This window comes from Coloeus monedula, assembly GCF_965178545.1.
Source record: "Coloeus monedula genome assembly, chromosome: 31".
NCBI classification, from domain to species: domain Eukaryota; kingdom Metazoa; phylum Chordata; class Aves; order Passeriformes; family Corvidae; genus Coloeus; species Coloeus monedula.
The window spans coordinates 1,656,675-1,677,177 of record NC_138811.1 but is presented as its reverse complement, the minus strand read 5'-3'; the positions used below and the strand labels follow the sequence as shown (position 1 = coordinate 1,677,177).

General features: G+C 65.2%; 1 protein-coding gene across 1 annotated transcript in view; it reads right to left on the bottom strand.

Annotated features, from left to right (window-relative positions):
• Positions 1-20,503, bottom strand: part of ADGRL1 (adhesion G protein-coupled receptor L1) — a gene marked incomplete at both ends in the record, with an annotated part of 57,346 nt that overhangs the window by 16,793 nt on the left and 20,050 nt on the right. The window contains 8 exons of the mRNA XM_082299334.1: positions 2,968-3,151; positions 5,538-5,576; positions 6,299-6,484; positions 8,555-8,658; positions 9,300-9,381; positions 9,724-9,728; positions 11,029-11,826; positions 20,482-20,499. Coding sequence (XP_082155460.1) covers positions 2,968-3,151; positions 5,538-5,576; positions 6,299-6,484; positions 8,555-8,658; positions 9,300-9,381; positions 9,724-9,728; positions 11,029-11,826; positions 20,482-20,499 — 1,416 coding nt within the window. The remainder of the gene's footprint in view (positions 1-2,967; positions 3,152-5,537; positions 5,577-6,298; positions 6,485-8,554; positions 8,659-9,299; positions 9,382-9,723; positions 9,729-11,028; positions 11,827-20,481; positions 20,500-20,503) is intronic.

Sequence of the window (20,503 nt, the reverse complement as noted above, 5' to 3'; positions counted from 1 at the left end):
GGAAAAAGACATGGAAAATATGGGAAACCATGGAAAATATGGAAAAATGACATGGAAAATAGGGGAAAATGACATGGAAAAACACAGGAATAACACGGGAAAACACGAGCTCCTGGAGCGGCCCCTCGGTGTTCAGCACCGACACCTCCAGCACTGCCGGAAATGGGGAGAAACCATGGAAAATATGGAAAAACGACATGGAAAATATGGGAAAATGACATGGGAAATATGGGAAAAAGACATGGAAAATATGGGAAAATGACATGGAAAAACACAGGAATAACACGGGAAAACACGAGCTCCTGGAGCGGCCCCTCGGTGTTAGCACCGACACCTCCAGCACTGCCGGAAATGGGGAAAAACCATGGAAAAGATGGAAAAACAACATGGAAAATATGGGAAAAAGACATGGAAAATGTGGGGAAAAGACATGGAAAATATGGGAAAATGACATGGAAAATATGGGAAAAAGACATGGAAAATGTGGGGAAAAGACATGGAAAATATGGGAAAAAAGACATGGAAAATATGGGAAAATGACATGGAAAAACACAGGAATAACACGGGAAAACACGAGCTCCTGGAGCGGCCCCTCGGTGTTCAGCACCGACACCTCCAGTACTGAGGGAAATGGGGAGAAACCATGGAAAATATGGGAAAATGTGGGAAAAAGACATGGAAAATGTGGGGAAAAGACATGGAAAACCACAGGAATAACACGTGGAAACACGAGCTCCTGGAGCGGCCCCTCGGTGTTCAGCACCGACACCTCCAGCACTGCCGGAAATGGGGAAAAACCATGGAAAAGTTGGAAAAACAACATGGAAAATATGGGAAACCATGGAAAATATGGAAAAAGACATGGAAAATATGGGAAACCATGGAAAATATGGGAAAAATATAGGAAAACACGAGCTCCTGGAGAGGCCCCTCGGTGTTCAGCACCGACACCTCCAGCACTGAGGGAAATGGGGAGAAACCATGGAAAAGATGGGAAAATGTGGGAAAAAGACATGGAAAATGTGGGAAAAAGACATGGAAAATGTGGGAAAAAGACATGGAAAACCACAGGAATAACACGTGGAAACACGAGCTCCTGGAGCGGCCCCTCGGTGTTCAGCACCAACACCTCCAGCACTGCTGGAAAACGGGGAGAAACCATGGAAAATATGGAAAAATGACATGGAAAATATGGGAAAATGACATGGAAAATGTGGGGAAAAGACATGGAAAATATGGGAAAAAAGACATGGAAAATATGGGAAAAAAGACATGGAAAACATGGGAAAATGACATGGAAAATATGGGAAAAAGACATGGAAAATATGGGAAAATGACATGGAAAATATGGGAAAAAAGACATGGAAAATATGGGAAAAAAGACATGGAAAAACACAGGAATAACACGGGAAAACACGAGCTCCTGGAGCGGCCCCTCAGTGTTCAGCACCGACACCTCCAGTACTGAGGGAAATGGGGAGAAACCATGGAAAATATGGAAAAAGACATGGAAAATATGGGAAACCATGGAAAATATGGGAAAAATATAGGAAAACACGAGCTCCTGGAGAGGCCCCTCTGCGCTCAGCACCGACACGTCCAGCACTGAGGGAAATGGGGAAAAACCATGGAAAATATGGAAAAACGTGGGAAAAAACATGGGAATAACACAGGAATAACATGGGAAAAACCACGGGAAGCCATGGAGAACCGCGGGAAACGTGCGTGTGACACAGCACCGACACCTGCAGTGCTGCGGGGCCACGGAGCAACGCGGGAAAACACGGAAGGAACGCGGGAAAACACGGAAAAGCACGGGAGAAATGCGGGAAAACACGGAAAAGCACGGGAGGAACGCGGGAAAACACGGAAAAGCACGGGAGGAACGCGGGAAAACACGGAAGGAACACGGGAAAACACGGAAAAGCACGGGAGGAACGCGGGAAAACACGGAAAAGCACGGGAGGAACGCGGGAAAACATGGAAAAGCACGGGAGGAGCGCAGGAACACGCAGAGCCCACGGGAACACGCAGAGCCCACGGGAACACGCAGAGCCCACGGGAACACGCGCCCGTCACACACGGGAGACCCTCGAGGCTTCGAGAATGTGGGTGGGGGTCCCCAGGCAGGGGCTGGGGGTGGGTGAGGACCCAGGGAGGAATCAGGGGGTGGGAGAGGCTCCTGGAGACCCCGGGAAGGGGTTGGGGGTCTGGGGGCTCCCCGGGGATGTGGGTGGGGGTCCCAAGGGTCTGGGGGATCCCCGGGGGTGTGGGTGGGGGTCCCGGGGAATTGGGGGAGCCCCGGGGGTGTGGGTGGGGTTCTGAGGGAGCCCCACGGGTGTGGGTGGGGTCCCAGGGGTCTGGGGGAGCCCCAGGGGTTTGGGGTGGGGTTCTGGGGGTTCTGAGGGGAGCCCCGGGGGTGTGGGTTGGGTCCCAAGGGTCTGGAGGAGCCCCAGGGGTGTGTGTGGGGTTCTGGGGGTCTGGGGGAGCCCCAGGGGCGTGGGTGGGGTTCTGGGGGAGCCCTGGGGGTGCGGGTGGGGGTCCCAGGGGTCTGGGGGAGCCCCGGGGGTGCGGGTGGGGGTCCGGGGAGCCCCGGGGATGTGGGTGGTGTTTTGCAGGTTCTGAGGGGAGCCCCAGGGGTTTGGGTGGGGTTCCAGGGGTCTGATCTGGGGGAGCCCTGGGGGTGTGGGGGAGGGTCCCAGGGAATTGGGGTTGCCCCGGGGGTGTGGGTGGGGCTCTGGGGGCCTAGAGGAGCCCCAGGGGTGTGGGTGGGGGTCTGGGGGAGCCCCGGTGTTTGGGTGGGGTTCCCAGGGAATTGAGGGAGCCCCGGGGGAGTGGGTGGGGTTCTGGGGGAGCCCAGGGGGTGTGGGTGGGGTTCCGGGGAGCCCTGGGGGTGCAGGTGGGGTGCCGCGGGTCTGGGGGAGCCCCGGGGGTGTGGGTGGGGGTCCGGGGTCCCGCGGGGCTGACCCAGGTTCTGTCGGGCGGCCAGGAAGCGCGCGGGCTCCTTGACGTTGTCGGCGAGCAGGAAGGCGCCCTCCTCGAGCACGTCCAGCAGCATGGTGGCCGTGTGCGCCTGCTCCGAGCCGTTCATGTCCCGCCACGACTCCAGCGCCTCCGGACGCAGCAGGTTGTCCACGGCCTCCACCACGGCCTGCGGGACGGGCGGCGTGGGGCGGGGCCGGGGCACGGCCGGGGAAACACACGGGGACACACACGGGGACACAGCCGGGGACACAGCCGGGGACACACACGGGGAAACACCCGGGGACACACTCGGGGACACACACGGGGACACACACGGGGACACACCCAGGGACACAGCCGGGGACACACCCGGGGACACACACGGGGACACAAACGGGGACACACACGGGGACACAGCCGGGGAAACACCCGGGGACACACTCGGGGACACACCCAGGGACACAGCCGGGGACACACCCGGGGACACACACGGGGACACAAACGGGGACACACACGGGGACACAGCCGGGGACACACACGGGGACACACACGGGGAAACACCCAGGGACACAGCCGGGGACACACCCGGGGACACACCCAGAGACACACACGGGGACACACCCGGGGACACACACAGGGACACACACGGGGAAACACCCGGGGACACACACAGGGACACACACGGGGACACACACGGGGACACACCCGGGGACACACACGGGGACACGCCCAGAGAGAGACACCTGGGGGACACACCCAGAGAGACACACACAGAGGGACACACCCAGAGACACACCCAGAGACACACCCAGGGACACACCCAGAGAGACACCCAGGGACACACCCAGAGAGACACACCCAGAGAGACACACCCAGAGAGACACACCCAGGGACACACCCAGAGACACACCCAGAGACACACCCAGAGAGACACCCAGGGACACACCCAGAGAGACACACCCAGGGACACACCCAGAGACACACCCAGGGACACACCCAGAGACACACCCAGAGACACACCCAGAGAGACACACCCAGAGAGACACACCCAGAGAGACACACCCAGGGACACACCCAGAGACACACCCAGAGACACACCCAGAGAGACACCCAGGGACACACCCAGAGAGACACACCCAGGGACACACCCAGAGACACACCCAGGGACACACCCAGAGACACACCCAGAGACACACCCAGAGAGACACACCCAGAGAGACACACCCAGGGACACACCCAGAGACACACCCAGAGACACACCCAGAGAGACACCCAGAGACACACCCAGGGACACACCCAGAGACACACCCAGGGACACACCCAGAGAGACACACCCAGAGACACACCCAGAGACACACCCAGGGACACACCCAGAGACACACCCAGAGAGACACACCAAGGGACACACCCACCCAAACAGACCCCACCCCCAGGACACACCCACCCAAACTGACCCCGCCCCCGGGACACACCCACCCAAACTGACCCCACCCCCAGGACACACCCACCCAAACTGACCCCGCCCCCGGGACACACCCACCCAAACTGACCCCGCCCCCGGGACACACCCACCCAAACTGACCCCACTCCCAGGACACACCCACCCAAACTGACCCCGCCCCCGGGACACACCCACCCAAACAGACCCCACCCCCGGGACACACCCACCCAAACAGACCCCACCCCCGGGACACACCCACCCAAACAGACCCCGCCCTTGGGACACACCCACCCAAACAGACCCCGCCCCCGGGACACACCCACCCAAACAGACCCCACCCTTGGGACACACCCACCCAAACTGACCCCGCCCCCGGGACACACCCACCCAAACAGACCCCACCCTTGGGACACACCCACCCAAACTGACCCCGCCCTCGGGACACACCCACCCAAACTGACCCCGCCCCCGGACCACACCCACCCAAACTGACCCCACCCCTGGACACACCCACCCAAACTGACCCCGCCCCCGGACCACACCCACCCAAACTGACCCCACCCCTGGACACACCCACCCAAACAGACCCTGCCCTCGGGACACACCCACCCAAACAGACCCTGCCCTCGGGACACACCCACCCAAACTGACCCCACCCCTGGACACACCCACCCAAACTGACCCCGCCCTCGGGACACACCCACCCAAACTGACCCCGCCCTCGGGACACACCCACCCAAACTGACCCCACCCCTGGACACACCCACCCAAACAGACCCTGCCCCCGGGACACACCCACCCAAACTGACCCCACCCCTGGACACACCCACCCAAACAGACCCTGCCCCCGGGACACACCCACCCAAACTGACCCCACCCTCGGGACACACCCACCCAGGCCCTGCCCATCGCCTCTAGGGCTCCCTGAACCTCCGGACCCTGCCCACGCTGCCCACGCCCATCCCCCAGCTCCGCCCACACAGACCCCCCCCAATAAACCCCGCCCACCAACACAGACCCCACCCATGCCATGACCTCCGGCCACGCCCACCCGCTCAGCCACGCCCACCACACCCACAAAAGCCCCTCCCATCGCTCGTGGCCACACCCCCTGCCAGCCACGCCCCCTCACCTTGATGTAATCCTTGCAGGTTCGCTCCCGCTTGTGCATCTGGGGGACAATGAAATTGGGGAGGGGACCCCAGGTGAGGGGGTGGGACCCCCAAAACCTGCACCAGGGGCACCCCAAAATCCGGGGCAGTAACCTCCCAAAATCTGGGTCAGGAGCCCCCAAAGTCCGGGTCAGAACAACCCCAACATTTGGGGCAGGACTCCCAAACATGGGACAGAAGGGGCCTGGCACAGCGACCCCAAAGATCCAGTCAGGAGCACCCCAAAATTCGGGGCAGGGGTGTCTGCCCTCTAGAACAGGATCCCCCCAACATCTGAGGCGTGACAACCCCAAAATTCGGGGCAGAACCCCAAAAAGCTGGCCAAGACAACCCCAAAAGTCGGGGCAGGAGCACCTCAACCCCTGGGGCAGGGGCACCCCAAAACTGGGGCACAGGCACGTGTCCCCCCCTTGGTCACCACCCCCAGCGGGGTGAACCCCAGAATTGGGGTTTTGGGGTCCCACCTTGTCCTAGCTCCTGCTGTAACTCTTCCTCTTTCGGCGCTCAGAGCCCCCCACCTGCCCCCACTGTCCCCCCACCCTCTGAACCCCCAAATCCCTGTTTTGGGCTCCCACCTTGGTGCAGTTTCCCCCTCTCGAGCTGGCTCAGGGCCCGCAGCCGCGCGTCCGGGCTGTGCCACCGCTGCGTCCCCATTGCTCCCCGCGGCCCCTGAGTGCCCCCCCAGCGGGCTGAACCCCCAAATCCCGCCTTGGGCTCGCACCTTGTTGTAGTTCTTGCCGGCCGACTCCCTCTCGAGCGGGCGCAGGGCCTGCAGCTGCGCGTCCAGGATGTCCAGGAGCTGCTCCAGCAGCCGCACGGCCGAGCTCACGTCCCCCGCGAACACCGGGCCCCGCGTGTGCCGCGCCAGCTCCCCCGCGATGCTCGCCGCGTTCTCCCCGCTCTTGATCTGGGGGGGCACCCGCAGGTCGGGGGGGAGCTCCCCGAAATCCCCCGGGGGGCTCGGGGGCTGCCCCGAGCGGGGATCAGCCTCCCCTGTGGGATGGGGGTGCTCCGATGGGTCTGGAAGGGGGGTTTGGGGGAACCGTGGGGGTTTGAGGGGGGTTACAGGGGGTCTGGGGGGCACCCGCGGCATTGGGGAGGGGCTCCCCGATATCCCCCAGGGGGTTGGGGGAACCCCCCTGAGCAGGGAATCAGCCTCCCCTGTGGGTCCCTGTGGGATGGGGGTGCTCTGATGGGTCTCTAAGGGGGGTTTGGGGGAGCCGTGGGGGTCTGGGGGGGGTTACAGGGGGTCTGGGGGGCACCCGCGGCATTGGGGAGGGGCTCCCCGATATCCCCCGGGGGGTTGGGGGGACCTTTTGAGCGGGGATCAGCTTCCCCTGTGGGGTGGGGGTGCTCCGATGGGTCTCCAAGGGGGGCTTGGGGGCGTTTCAGGGGATCTGGGGGCTACAGAGGATCTGGGGGGCACCCACGAGTTCGGGGAAGACACCCCGATATCTCCCTGGAGGGCGGAAGGAGTTTGGGGGGACCCCTGAGTGGGGCTCGGCCCCCCCGGGACGGGGGCGCTCTGAGGGGTCTCCAAGGAGGGGTTTGGGGTCCACAGGGACCCGAGGAGGGGTTCAGGGGATCTGGGGGGCTCCAGGGGGCCACACAGGTGAGGGGGGCTCCCCGATATTCCCCGGGGGGGTTTGGGGGCACCCTGAGCGGGGCTCAGCCCCCCCTGGGGGTCCCTGAGGGGGGCCATGAGGATGTGGGGGGGCTACAGAGGGGCTGGGGGGCCGACAGGGGGGCTGGGGGGGCGGGGGAGGGGCGGGGGACCCCCTGAGTGAGGGAGGGACACCCCAGGATCCTCCAGGGAGGGGTTTGGGGGTCACGGAGGATCTGGGGGGGTCCCAGGGTGGCTCTGGGGGGGGGTGGGTGTCACTGGGACAGGGAAGGTGCCCAGGTGGGTCCCCTGTTTTCAGGGTATCCCCTTTTCTGGGGGTCGCCATTTGGGGGTCCCTGCTCGGAGGTGTCCTCATTTGGGGGCTGTCCTCATTTGGGGAGGGGGAAAGGGGCCCGTTTTGGGACCATCTGCGTTTTTGGGGGGTCCCTGCTCGGAGGGTCCCCATTTGAGGGTGTCCCCATTTCTGGAGGGTCCCTGCTCTGTGTGGGACCCGGGTTGGAGGGGAGTCCCCGTTTGGGGGATCCCTGTTTAGGTGAATCCCCTGGTCTGGGGTCCTTGGTTTGGGGTCCCTGGTTTGGGGTCCCTCGTTTGGGGTCCCTGTGTTTGGGGTCCCTGGTTTGGGGTCCCTGTGTTTTGGGGTCCTGTTTTAGGGTCCCTGTGCTTTGGGGCCCCTGTGTTTGGGGTCCCTGGTTTGGGGTCCCTGTATTTTGGGGTCCCTGTGTTTTGGGGTCCCTGTGTTTGGGGTCCCTGTTCTGGGGTCTCTGTGTTTTGGGGTCCCTGTTTTGAGCCCCATTTTGGGGTCCCTGTGGTTTGGGGTCCCTGGTCTGGGCTCCCTGTATTTTGGGGTCCCTGTGTTTTGGGGTCCCTGTTTTAGGGTCCCTGTATTTTGGGGTCCCTGTGTTTTGGGGTCTCTGTATTTTGGGCTCCCTGTGTTCTGGGGTCCCTGTTTTGGAGTCCCTGTTCTGGGGTCTCTGTGTTCTGGGGTCTCTGTATTTTGGGGTCCCTGTTTTGGGGTCTCTGTGTTCTGGAGTCTCTGTGTTTTGGGGTCCCTGTGTTTTGGGGTCCCTGTTCTGGGGTCCCTGTGTTTTGAGGTCCCTCTTTTGGGCCCCATTCTGGGGTCTCTGTGCTTTAGGGTCCCTGTTCTGCAGTCCCTGTGGTTTGGGGCCCATGTTTTAGGGTCCTTGTGTTTTGGGGTTCATGTTCTGGGGTCCCTGTGGTTTGGGGTCCCTGTTTTAGGGTCCCTGTGTTTCGAGCCCCATTCTGGGGTCCCTGTGTTTTGGGGTCCCTGTGTTCTGGGGTCTCTGTGTTCTGGGGTCCCAGAGTTTCGGGCCCCGTTCTGGGCTCCCCCGTTACCTTCTGGGCCACCTGGTTGACCCAGGGACTGGTGCAGTTGCTCAGGTCGGGCCCGCGGGGGTTCCACACCCCCAGCCCCAGCAGGCACTGGAAGGAGGCGATGCCTGGGGGGCGAAGGGGGGGTCAGGGGGACCCCACAACTGCCCCGACTCCCCCATTGCCCCCCCACCCGCAGCGGGCACCGGGAGGGCGCTGGAGGGGACACAAAGGGGGGGTCCAGGACACCCCCCCCAAGCCCCCCAGAACCCCCCCAGTTCCCCCATAGCCTGCAGGACCTCCCAGCACCCCACGGAGCCCCAGGATCCCACTGGTCACCAGTGTCCCCCAGAGCCCACCCAGTCCTGCCCAGTGCCCCCAGTGCCGCAGACGCCTTTGGGGCAGGGTCTCACCTTCACCCCATAACCCCGAAATCCCCCCAATCCCCCCGGTGCCGCCCCTTTCCCTCGGGTCCCTTTGGGGCAGGGTCTCTGCACCTTCACCCCATGATCCCTCCAGTTCCCCCCAGTTCCTCACAGTTCCCCCAGTCGCCCCAGTCCCCCCCAATCCCCCCAGTTCCCCCAGTCCCCTCCAGTCCCCCCAGTCCCCCCAGTCCCCTCCAGTCCCCCCAGTCCCCCCATTCCCCCATTCCCCGAGTCCCCCCCAGTCCTCCCAGTCCCCCCATTCCCCCATTCCCCCAGTCCCCCCAGTCCCCCCCAGTCCTCCCAGTCCCTCCCAGTCCCCCCAGTTCCCCCAGTCCCCCCCTTACCCCGGGTCCCTTTGGGGCAGGGTCTCTCCACGAGCGCCCCCTGCTGGGCCGCGGGCCATTGCACCCTGCGCACCTCTCTGGCCTCGCACAGGCGCCCCCCGCCCCCCCCGGGCCCCCCCCCGGAGCCCCCCGCCCCCGTTGCCCCCCCGGACCCCCCGCCCGAGCCCCCCCCGGGCCCCCCCGGCGGGCGGCGGGAGGCGGCGGGCGGGGGGGGCGGCGCCCCCGGGCCGCTGTTGGGGGGTCCCGGGGACCCCCCCGGGGTGGCGGCGCTGTGGGCGGGGCCCGGGGGGGGTCCCCCCGGGGGGGGCCCGGGGCGCGGGGTGAGGGGGCCCCGCCGGGCCGTGGGGGTGGGGTACGGGGGGGCCGCCGAGCTGGGGGGGGCCGTGGGGTGCGGGGGGGCCGCGCTCGGGGGTTCCGTCGTCACCGGACCTGGGGGGGGGGGGAAGAAAACGGGGGGAGTGGGGGGTCAGGGCCTGAGGGACCCCCCCCTGAACCCCCCACCCAGGGGACCCCGTCCAGTTGGGGGCAGGGGCTGATGGCCCCCCCCCAAGGGACCGGGGCGCACAGGGACCCCCGAAATCAACCGGGAGGTGGCCCCGAGCTCATGGGGGTCCCCCCAAAGTGAACCCAGGGCCCCCCCGGGGCTCCTCCCAAGCCCACGGTGTCCCCCCAGAGCAAACTGGGGGCACCCCCAGAGCAAACTGGGATCCCCGGAGCTCCCCCCAAGCACTCGGGGTTGCCCCCCCGAAGTAAACTGGGGCACCCCCAAAGTAAACCCGGATCCCCAGGGCTGCCCCCGGGTGTGACACCCCAAAAAGCAAATTGGACCCCCCAGCACAAACCAGGGCTCCCCGAAAACACCGGCGGCTCCTTCTGGGCTTCCCTGCGACCCCCAGGACTCCCCCCAAGCATTTGGGGCTCCCCCCAGGTATCTGAGGCTGCACCCCCAAAGTCAATTGGGAGCCCAGGGATCCCCCCAGGTCGCTGGGGCTCCCCTCAGGTACCTAAGGCTGTACCCCCAAAATAAACCGGGACCCCCAGGGCTCTCCCCAAGCACCTGGGGCTCCCCTCAGGTACCTGGGGTTGCACCCCCAAAGTAAACCGAGACCTCCGGGGCTCCCCCGAGCACCTGGGACCCCTCCCAGGTATCTGAGGCTGCACCCCCAAAGTAAACCAAGGACCCCAGGGCTCCCCCTGAAAACCTGGGGTTCCCCCTAAGCACCAGAGGCTGCCCTAAAGGAAAAGGGGACCCCCAGAGCTCCCCCTAAAAACCTGGGGCTCCTTCTGGGCTCTGGCACCGCGCCCCCAAACAACGGGAACGCCCAGGGCTCCCCGAGCACCTGGGACCCCCCTCAGGTACCTGGGGCTGCACCCCCAAAGTAAACCGGGACCCCCAGGGCTCCCCCCAAGTACCTGGGACCCCTCCCAGGTATCTGAGGCTGCACCCCCAAAGTAAACCAGAGACCTTCGGGGCTCCCCCGAGCACCTGGGGCCCCCCTCAGGTACCTGGGGCTGCACCCCCAAAGTAAACCGGGACCCCCAGGGCTCTCCCCAAGCACCTGGGAGCCCCCTCACGTACCTGAGGCTGCACCCCCAAAGTAAACTGGCACCCTCAGGGCTCCCCCCAAGCTCCTGGTGCTCCCTTTAAGCACCAAGCCCTCTCCCCCCGTCTCCCCCAGCCCCACCGGGGACCCCCGGCGCCCCTCCCGCGCCCCCCTCCCGCCCTCACCGTCCCCGTCCAGGGGGGCGAAGTCGAGGCCGTAGCGCAGCAGGAAGTGGTTGTTCCACACGTAGAGCTGGTTGTCGCGGGGGTTGTAGCCCACCGAGGCCACGAACTGGTACGGGTTGGGGAAGGGCAGCGCCAGCGCCGAGCCGCGCCCGCGCCGCGTGTCGAAGGCGTAGACCAGGGCGTTGCCCAGGTGCTCGGTGTCGTCGTCCAGGTACACGCTGCGCACCACGTAGAGCACCCCGCAGGCCATGAAGGCGTCCGAGGCCGCCCGCTTGGCGTAGCCCGTCTCCCAGGTGCCCTCGAGCCGCAGCGTGTAGGGGTTCAGCTGGCTGACCACCAGCCGCCCGCCGTTGCCCTCGGTGGCGTAGATGACCCAGAGCCCCTCCTCGTCCACCGCCAGGTCGATGTCGGTCTTGCCGCCCCAGCGATAGGGCGACGTGTCGTGATAGTTGGCGGCGCCCACCACGGTCTCGCCGCTCTTGATGCGCGTCCGCAGGTCGTACTTGACGATGCTGCGGGTGCGCTCCTTGTTGTAGAACACGGCGCCGTCGTAGACCACGAAGCCGGTGCCGTCGGCGCGGTGCGGGAGCCGGTGCGTGGCCGCGGGGCGGGCGCCCACCAGGTCGGCCCAGGACGCGTACTCGGTGAGCGTGTCGGTGCGGTACGGCACCCAGGGCAGCACGTACAGCCGGTCCCCCGACTGCAGCGGGTCCCGGCACCAGCCGCCCGCCTGGTGCGGCGACTCGTGCGTGGACAGCGCCGGCCCCACGCGCTGCGGCACCCCCGGGCACACGAAAACTGCGGGAGGGGCGAGGGATGGGGGACATGGGGAGGGGTGTGGGGGGGACAGACACGGGGACACGGGGAGGGTGGGGGGCAGGGGGAGGGTGGGACATGGAGAGGGATGGGGGACATGGGGAGGGATGGGGGACATGGGGAGGGATGGGGGACATGGGGAGGGATGGGGGACGTGGGGAGGGATGGGGGACATGGGGAGGGATGGGGGACATGGGGAGGGGTGTGGGGGGACAGACACGGGGACATGGGGAGGGTGGGGACAGAGGGAGGGGTGGGGGGACAGACACGGGGACACGGGAAGGGTGGGGACACGGGGAGGGTGGGACATGGAGAGGGATGGGGGACATGGGGAGGGATGCGGGACAGACACGGGGACACGGGAATGGCCGGGGGGCAGAGGGTCAGAGGGGAGAGAGGGACAGGAGACACAGAGATGGATGGTGGGACAGGAGGATGGGCGTGGGGACAGACATGGGGACACAGGGGTGGATGGGGGACAGGGGGACAGACACAGGGACAGACGGACACGGATGGGTGGGGGACAGGGGGACACGGGGACAGAGGGACACGGATGGATGGGGGACAGAGGGACACGGGGACAGGGGGACAGACACACGGACAGACGGACACGGATGGGTGGGGGACAGGGGGACACGGGGACAGAGGGACATGGATGGATGGGGGACAGAGGGACACGGGGACAGGGGGACAGACACACGGACAGACGGACACGGATGGGTGGTGGTCACGGAGACGGCGACGGGGTGGATGGAGGGGGACACGGGGGACAGCAGGACAGACGGATAGAAGGAGAGGGGACAGACACAGGGACACGCGGCGGACAGGGATGAGGGTGTGGACACGGGACAGGGGCAGGAACAGGAGGATGGACACAGGCGTGGGGACAGGGGACAAACGGACACGGGGACAGACGTGGGGACACAGTGGTGAAGGTGGGGACCGACACGGGGACAGACAGACGGACAGAGGGGCAGAGGGGACACGGGGGGAACACGGGGGGGGACACGGGGGGAACACGGGGGGGGACACGGGGAGGACACGAAGGGGACACGGGGGGGGACAGCGAGAAGAGGAGAGAAAAGAGAAGCGTTTCATCAGCGACTGGGGGGTCCCACGGGGGGGCGGGGGGGGGACCCCAACCCCGAGGGGAATTTTGGGGACCCGGGGGAGGGAAGGGGGGGCACGGGGGAGGGGAGGTCCCTTAACCGGGGAGGGGACAGAGGAGAGGGGACAGAATGGGGGGAAGGGATGGGGGGGGGGACACCCCGAATGTCCCCCGGCAATGGCGAAAAGGGGGGGGGGCCGTGCCCCCCCAGCGAACCCGGGACCCCCTTTTATTTATGGGGGGGGGGGGCAGCACCCTGAGGGGGGAGGGGCAGCTCTCCTTGGGGGGAGCCCTAAAACGGGGGGGGAGGGGCTCAAATCGGGGGGGGTCCTAAATCGGGGGGGCTCTTCCCCTCCCCCCCCCCGGGCCCACAGCCAGGGACGATCGAGCGCGACGGAGACACGGGGGGGGGGGGGCTTGGGGGGGTCCCCCCGGTGCGGGGGGAGGTTTGGGGGGACCCCCCCGGTTTTGGGGTGCGGGGCGGGGTGGGGGGGGGTTTTGGGGGGGGTCGCGCGTGGTCCCGGTGTCCGGCGCCGGCTGCAGAGAGGCTGGGGGAGAGAAACGGGGGGGTTAGAGCTGCGGGAGAGAAGGGGACACGGGGGACACGGGGGACACGGGGGGACCCCCAGGGCAGAGACCCCCCCCGCCCCCGCCCCCAGCGGGGTCTCTGCGCCGGGGGGGGGGGATGGGGCCCCCCATGGGGGCAGGGCCAGGCTGGGACCCCCGGGGGACAGCGGGGTCCCCCCCAAATCTGAACGCCCCCCCCCCCAAAAGGGACCCTGGGCTGGGGTCCCGCCCCCCCCAGCCTGGCCTGGCCCCCCCGCCCGGGGCGCGGCACACGCGGGTGCGAGGGGGAGGGGCGTGTCACACACGCGTGTGCGGGGGCGGGGGCGGTGTGAGCACGGGCGGGCACAGGTGCGTGCGCAGGGGGGAGCAGCTGTGGGCACCCCCCCTTGGGTCCAGGGGAGTGCGCAGCCGGGCGCTCACACACCTGTGCGAGCCCATTTGCACACACCTGTGCGCTCACACACCTGTGCGCTCACACACCTGTGCGCTCACACACCTGTGCACTCACACACCTGTGCATTCCCACACCTGTGCGCTCACACACCTGTGCACTCACACACCTGTGCATTCACTCACCTGTGCACTCACACACCTGTGCCCTCACACACCTGTGCATTCACACACCTGTGCATTCACACACCTGTGCACTCACACACCTGTGCATTCACACACCTGTGCATTCACACACCTGTGCACTCACACACCTGTGCATTCACACACCTGTGCACTCACACACCTGTGCATTCACTCACCTGTGCACTCACACACCTGTGCACTCACACACCTGTGCGCTCACACACCTGTGCCCTCACACACCTGTGCGAGCCCATTTGCACACACCTGTGCACTCACACACCTGTGCATTCACACACCTGTGCATTCACACACCTGTGCATTCACACACCTGTGCACTCACACACCTGTGCATTCACACACCTGTGCGCTCACACACCTGTGCATTCACACACCTGTGCATTCACACACCTGTGCGCTCACACACCTGTGCATTCCCACACCTGTGCATTCCCAAACCTGTGCACTCACACACCTGTGCATTCCCACACCTGTGCATTCACTCACCTGTGCATTCCCACACCTGTGCACTCACACACCTGTGCGCTCACACACCTGTGCATTCCCAAACCTGTGCACTCACACACCTGTGCCCTCACACACCTGTGCACTCACACACCTGTGCACTCACACACCTGTGCACTCACACACCTGTGCACTCACACACCTGTGCATTCACACACCTGTGCATTCACACACCTGTGCGCTCACACACCTGTGCATTCACACACCTGTGCACTCACACACCTGTGCATTCCCACACCTGTGCATTCCCAAACCTGTGCACTCACACACCTGTGCATTCCCACACCTGTGCATTCACTCACCTGTGCATTCCCACACCTGTGCATTCCCACACCTGTGCATTCACTCACCTGTGCATTCCCAAACCTGTGCACTCACACACCTGTGCATTCCCACACCTGTGCATTCACTCACCTGTGCATTCCCAAACCTGTGCACTCACACACCTGTGCATTCCCACACCTGTGCATTCCCAAACCTGTGCACTCACACACCTGTGCATTCCCACACCTGTGCATTCACTCACCTGTGCATTCCCACACCTGTGCACTCACACACCTGTGCGCTCACACACCTGTGCATTCCCAAACCTGTGCACTCACACACCTGTGCCCTCACACACCTGTGCGCTCACTCACCTGTGCATTCCCACACCTGTGCCCTCACACACCTGTGCATTCACACACCTGTGCATTCACACACCTGTGCACTCACACACCTGTGCGCTCACACACCTGTGCACTCACACACCTGTGCATTCCCACACCTGTGCATTCCCACACCTGTGCCCTCACACACCTGTGCACTCACACACCTGTGCATTCACACACCTGTGCATTCACACACCTGTGCCCTCACACACCTGTGCATTCACACACCTGTGCATTCCCACACCTGTGCACTCACACACCTGTGCATTCCCACACCTGTGCATTCACACACCTGTGCCCTCACACACCTGTGCATTCACACACCTGTGCACTCACACACCTGTGCATTCACACACCTGTGCACTCACACACCTGTGCGCTCACACACCTGTGCATTCACACACCTGTGCCCTCACACACCTGTGCATTCCCACACCTGTGCACTCACACACCTGTGCATTCCCACACCTGTGCACTCACACACCTGTGCATTCACACACCTGTGCGAGCCCATTTGCACACACGTGTGGGCACGTGTTCTCCTGGCCGTGCATTTGGGTGTGAGCACAGGTGTGAGCCCAGGTGTGTTCAGGCGGCAGCGCATTTGCACGCCCAGGTGTGACTGCACAGGTGTGCAAGAGCTGCCACCCTTGTGCCGGTCTGTGGCCACACCCGCGGCGGTTACCTGTGCACGCTCACAGGTGTGTGGCACTGTCACACCTGCCCAGGTGTGTGGCACTGTCACACCTTCCTGAGTGTTTGTGCTCACACAGGTGCGTGGCACTGCCACACCTGCCCAGGTGTGTGTGCTGCCCCACCTGTGCCCTGTCGCACACGCGTGTGCTGGGGGGTGCGGGGGCTGCGTGTGCACGGGGGCGCACCTGGGTGTGTGGCCGTGTCCAGGTGTGCATGAAGGGCTGTGAGTGCACAGTCCCAGGTGTGCATAGCTCAGGTGTGCCCAGGTGTGCCCATCCCAGATGTGCACAGGGATCCAGGTGTGCCCAGGTGTGCCCATCCCAGGTGTGCACAGGGATCCAGGTGTGCCGCAGCCCGAGGTGTGCACAGAAATGCCCAAGTGTGCATCCCCAGGTGTGCCCAGGTGTGCCCAAGGATCCAGGTGTGCCCATGTGTGCACAGCTTCAGGTAGGCCCAAGCGTGCACAAGGATCCAGATGTGCACATTGCAGGTGTGCACAAGGATCCAGGTGTGCTCCGGTGTGCCCATCCAGGTGAACACACCCCAGGTGAGCCCATCCAGGTGTGCCCATCCAGGTGTGCACAGGGATCCAGGTGAGCACAGTGTGCCCAGGTGTGCCCATCCAGGTGTGCACAGGGATCCAGGTGTGCACAGGGATCCAGGTGTGCCCATCCAGGTGAGCCCATCCAGGTGTGCACAGGGATCCAGGTGTGCCCATCCAGGTGTGCACAAGGATCCAGGTGTGCACAGGGATCCAGGTGTGCCCATCCAGGTGAGCCCATCCAGGTGCACCCGTCCAGGTGAGCCCATCCAGGTGAGCCCATCCAGGTGTGCACAGGGATCCAGGTGAGCCCATCCAGGTGAGCCCATCCAGGTGTGCACATCCAGGTGCACCCATCCAGGTGTGCACAAGGATCCAGGTGTGCCCATCCAGGTGAGCCCATCCAGGTGTGCACAGGGATCCAGGTGAGCCCATCCAGGTGTGCCCATCCAGGTGTGCACAGGGATCCAGGTGTGCCCATCCAGGTGTGCACAGGGATCCAGGTGTGCACAGGGATCCAGGTGTGCCCATCCAGGTGAGCCCATCCAGGTGTGCACATCCAGGTGCACCCATCCAGGTGTGCACAAGGATCCAGGTGTGCCCATCCAGGTGAGCCCATCCAGGTGTGCACAGGGATCCAGGTGTGCCCATCCAGGTGTGCCCATCCAGGTGTGCACAGGGATCCAGGTGTGCCCATCCAGGTGAGCCCATCCAGGTGTGCACAGGGATCCAGGTGTGCCCATCCAGGTGTGCCCATCCAGGTGTGCCCATCCAGGTGTGCACAGGGATCCAGGTGTGCCCATCCAGGTGTGCCCATCCAGGTGTGCCCATCCAGGTGTGCACAGGGATCCAGGTGTGCCCATCCAGGTGAGCCCATCCAGGTGTGCCCATCCAGGTGTGCCCATCCAGGTGTGCCCATCCAGGTGTGCACAAGGATCCAGGTGTGCACAGGGATCCAGGTGTGCCCATCCAGGTGTGCCCATCCAGGTGTGCACAGGGATCCAGGTGTGCCCATCCAGGTGTGCCCATCCAGGTGTGCCCATCCAGGTGAGCCCAGCCCGGCCGTGCCGCAGCCCCCGCGCTGCCCCGGGGGTTTTTTGGGGGGGGTTGGGGGGGTCCCCGGGGTGGGTGGGGGAGGGGAGACTCACAGGCTCGGGGGGGCCCCGCGGTCCGGGGGGGCTCGGCCGGGCCCTGCGGGAGGAGGAGGAGGAGAGAGAAGCGTTAGGGGCCCCCCGCCCCCCGCTCCGGACACCTGTGGGAAGAAGCCGCGGCCCTGCCCGGCCCCGCCCCCACCTGCGCAGGCCCCGCCCCCACCTGCCCGCAGGCCCCGCCCCCGGCCCCGCCCCCGCCCTGCCCCCGCCCCGCCCCCCCCGCGCGGACGGACGGACGGACACGGGGGCGACGCCCTGGCTGCGCCCGCGAGTGAGCCCGGGAGTGACCCTCGGGTGACCCCTGAGTGACCCTGAGCTGACCCCGAGTGACCTTGGCTGACCCTGACCTTGACTGACCCCAACCGACCCCAACTGACCCTGACTGACCCCAGCTGACCCCAACTGACCCCAACTGATCTCCCACAACCGACCCCAACCGACCCCGACTGACCCCAACTGACCCCAGCTGACCCCAACTGACCCCAACTGATCTCCCACAACCGACCCCAACCGACCCCGACTGACCCCAACTGACCCCTCAAATGACCCTAACTGACCCCTCAAATGACCCCCGACTGACCCACAACTGCACCCCTGACCCAAAACTGACCCCCCAGCTGACCCCAACTGACCCCAACTGACCCCTGACTGACCCCGACTGACCCCAACTGACCCAAAACTGACCCCCGACTGACCCCCGACTGACCCCTGACTGACCCCAACTGACCCCAACTGACCCCTGACTGACCCTAACTGACCCCTCAAATGACCCCCGACTGACCCCTGACTGACCCCAACTGACCCCAACTGACCCCAGCTGTCCTTGACTGACCCCCGACTGACCCCTGACTGACCCCTGACTGACCCCAACTGACCCAAAACTGACCCCTGACTGACCCCCGACTGACCCCCGACTGACCCCTGACTGACCCCAACTGACCCCAACTGACCCCTGACTGACCCCGACTGACCCCAACTGACCCAAAACTGCACCCCTGACCCAAAACTGACCCCCCAACTGACCCCGACTGACCCCGACTGACCCCAACTGACCCCAACTGACCCCAACTGACCCCGACTGACCCCAGCTGTCCTTGACTGACCCCAGCTGACCCTGACTGACCCCGACTGACCCCTGACTGACCCCTGACTGACCCCAACTGACCCCAACTGACCCCTGACTGACCCCGACTGACCCCGACTGACCCCCACTGACCCCGACTGACCCCGACTGACCCTGACTGACCCCAAATGAAGCCCACTGACCCCTGACTGACCCCAGCTGTCTTTGGCTGACCCCAAATGACCTGGAGTGACCCCAGCTGACCCCTGACTGACCCCAGATGACCTTTACTGACCCCACGCTGACCCTCCGGCCCCCCTGACCCCCAGGTGACCCCACGCTGACCCTCCCTGCCCTCCTGCCCCCCGAGCTGCCCCTCTCTGGGGGTGTTTTGGGGGGTGCTTGATTTGGGGGGGGTCTCTGGGGGTCTCCACGGCTGGGGGGGGTGGAGGGTCCTGGGGGGGGTCACGGGGCTGCCCCGGCCCCCCCAAAATTGCCCCCCCCGCCCCATTTAGGGCCTCACCCCAGGGGTGACGGGAGGGGGGAGGGGTCACTCCGGCCTGGCCCCCCCCAAACTCGGGGGGTCCCTCAGGGGACTTGGGGGTCCCCGAGGGGGGTCCCGGGGGGGTCCCCGAAGGGTTTGGGGTCCCCAGGGTCCCTCGAGGGGAGCCCCGGGAGGTTTGGGGGGGGGTCCTGGGGCACTTCCGGGGACCTGGGGGGGCTGGGGGGGTCTCGGGGACCCCCGAGGGGACACTGGGGGGGTCTGGGGTCCCCCAAATCGAATGACGGCTACTTAAGGGGGGGAGGGGTGCACTGAGCCCCCCCCCCCCGCGGTATTGGGGAGCGGGGGGGGGAGGGGAGGGGGAAACAAGGGGGGATTTGGGGGGGAGGGGAAGGGGGGGAGGGGAGAAACGGGGGGGGCTGGGGGAGGGGAGGGGGTGGGAGGATTTGGGGGGTCGGGGGGGTCTGGGAAGGGGGGGTCAGGATCAGGGGCTGGGGGAGGGGCTGGAGGGATTTGGGGGGCCCAGAGGGGGTGGGGGCAGGGAGGGAATTTGGGGTGCGGGGGGGTAGGAGAAGGGGGAGGGGCAGGGTTTGGGGTGAGGGAGGGGGATTTTGGGGTGCAGGATGAACGGGGGGGTGGGAGGGGGGCAGGATTTGGGGCGAGAAGGGAGAATTTGGGGGGGCAGGGTCACGGGGGGAGGGGTCAGAATTTGGGGGTCACCGCGGAGGATTTTGGGGTGCGGGGTGGAAAGAATTGGGGGGGGGGGGCTCAGGATTTGGGGGGGGGCGGGGGAGTTTGGGGGGGGATGGGTGGGGGGAAGTTGGGGGGGCTCAGGAGGGTCCTGGGGGTGGGGGCTCAGGGGGTTGGGGGGGTCTGGGGGGGTTTTGGGGGGTTCTGGGATGGGCTGGGGGGTCCGGAAGGTTTTAGGGGTTGGGAGGGGTCGGGGGGGGGGTCGCGGGTTCTGAGGGGTCTGGGGGGACTTTGGGGGAGTTGGAGGGGTCAGGAGGGGTTTGGGGGGGTGTCTGGGGGGGTTCGGGGGGCTCTGGGGGGGATCGGGGGTCTCTGGGGGGGTTCGGGGGGCTCTGGGGGGGATCGGGGGGGTTCGGGGGTCTCTGGGAGGGTTCGGGGGTCTCTGGGGGGGTTCGAGGGTCTCTGGGGGGGTTCAGGAGGGTTCGGGGGGGTTCGGGGGTCTCTGGGGGGGATCGGGGGTCTCTGGGGGGGTGGGGGTCTCTGGGGGCCGGAGCGAGGGGGTCCGTGTTACCTTTTTGTTCCACTTCTACTTT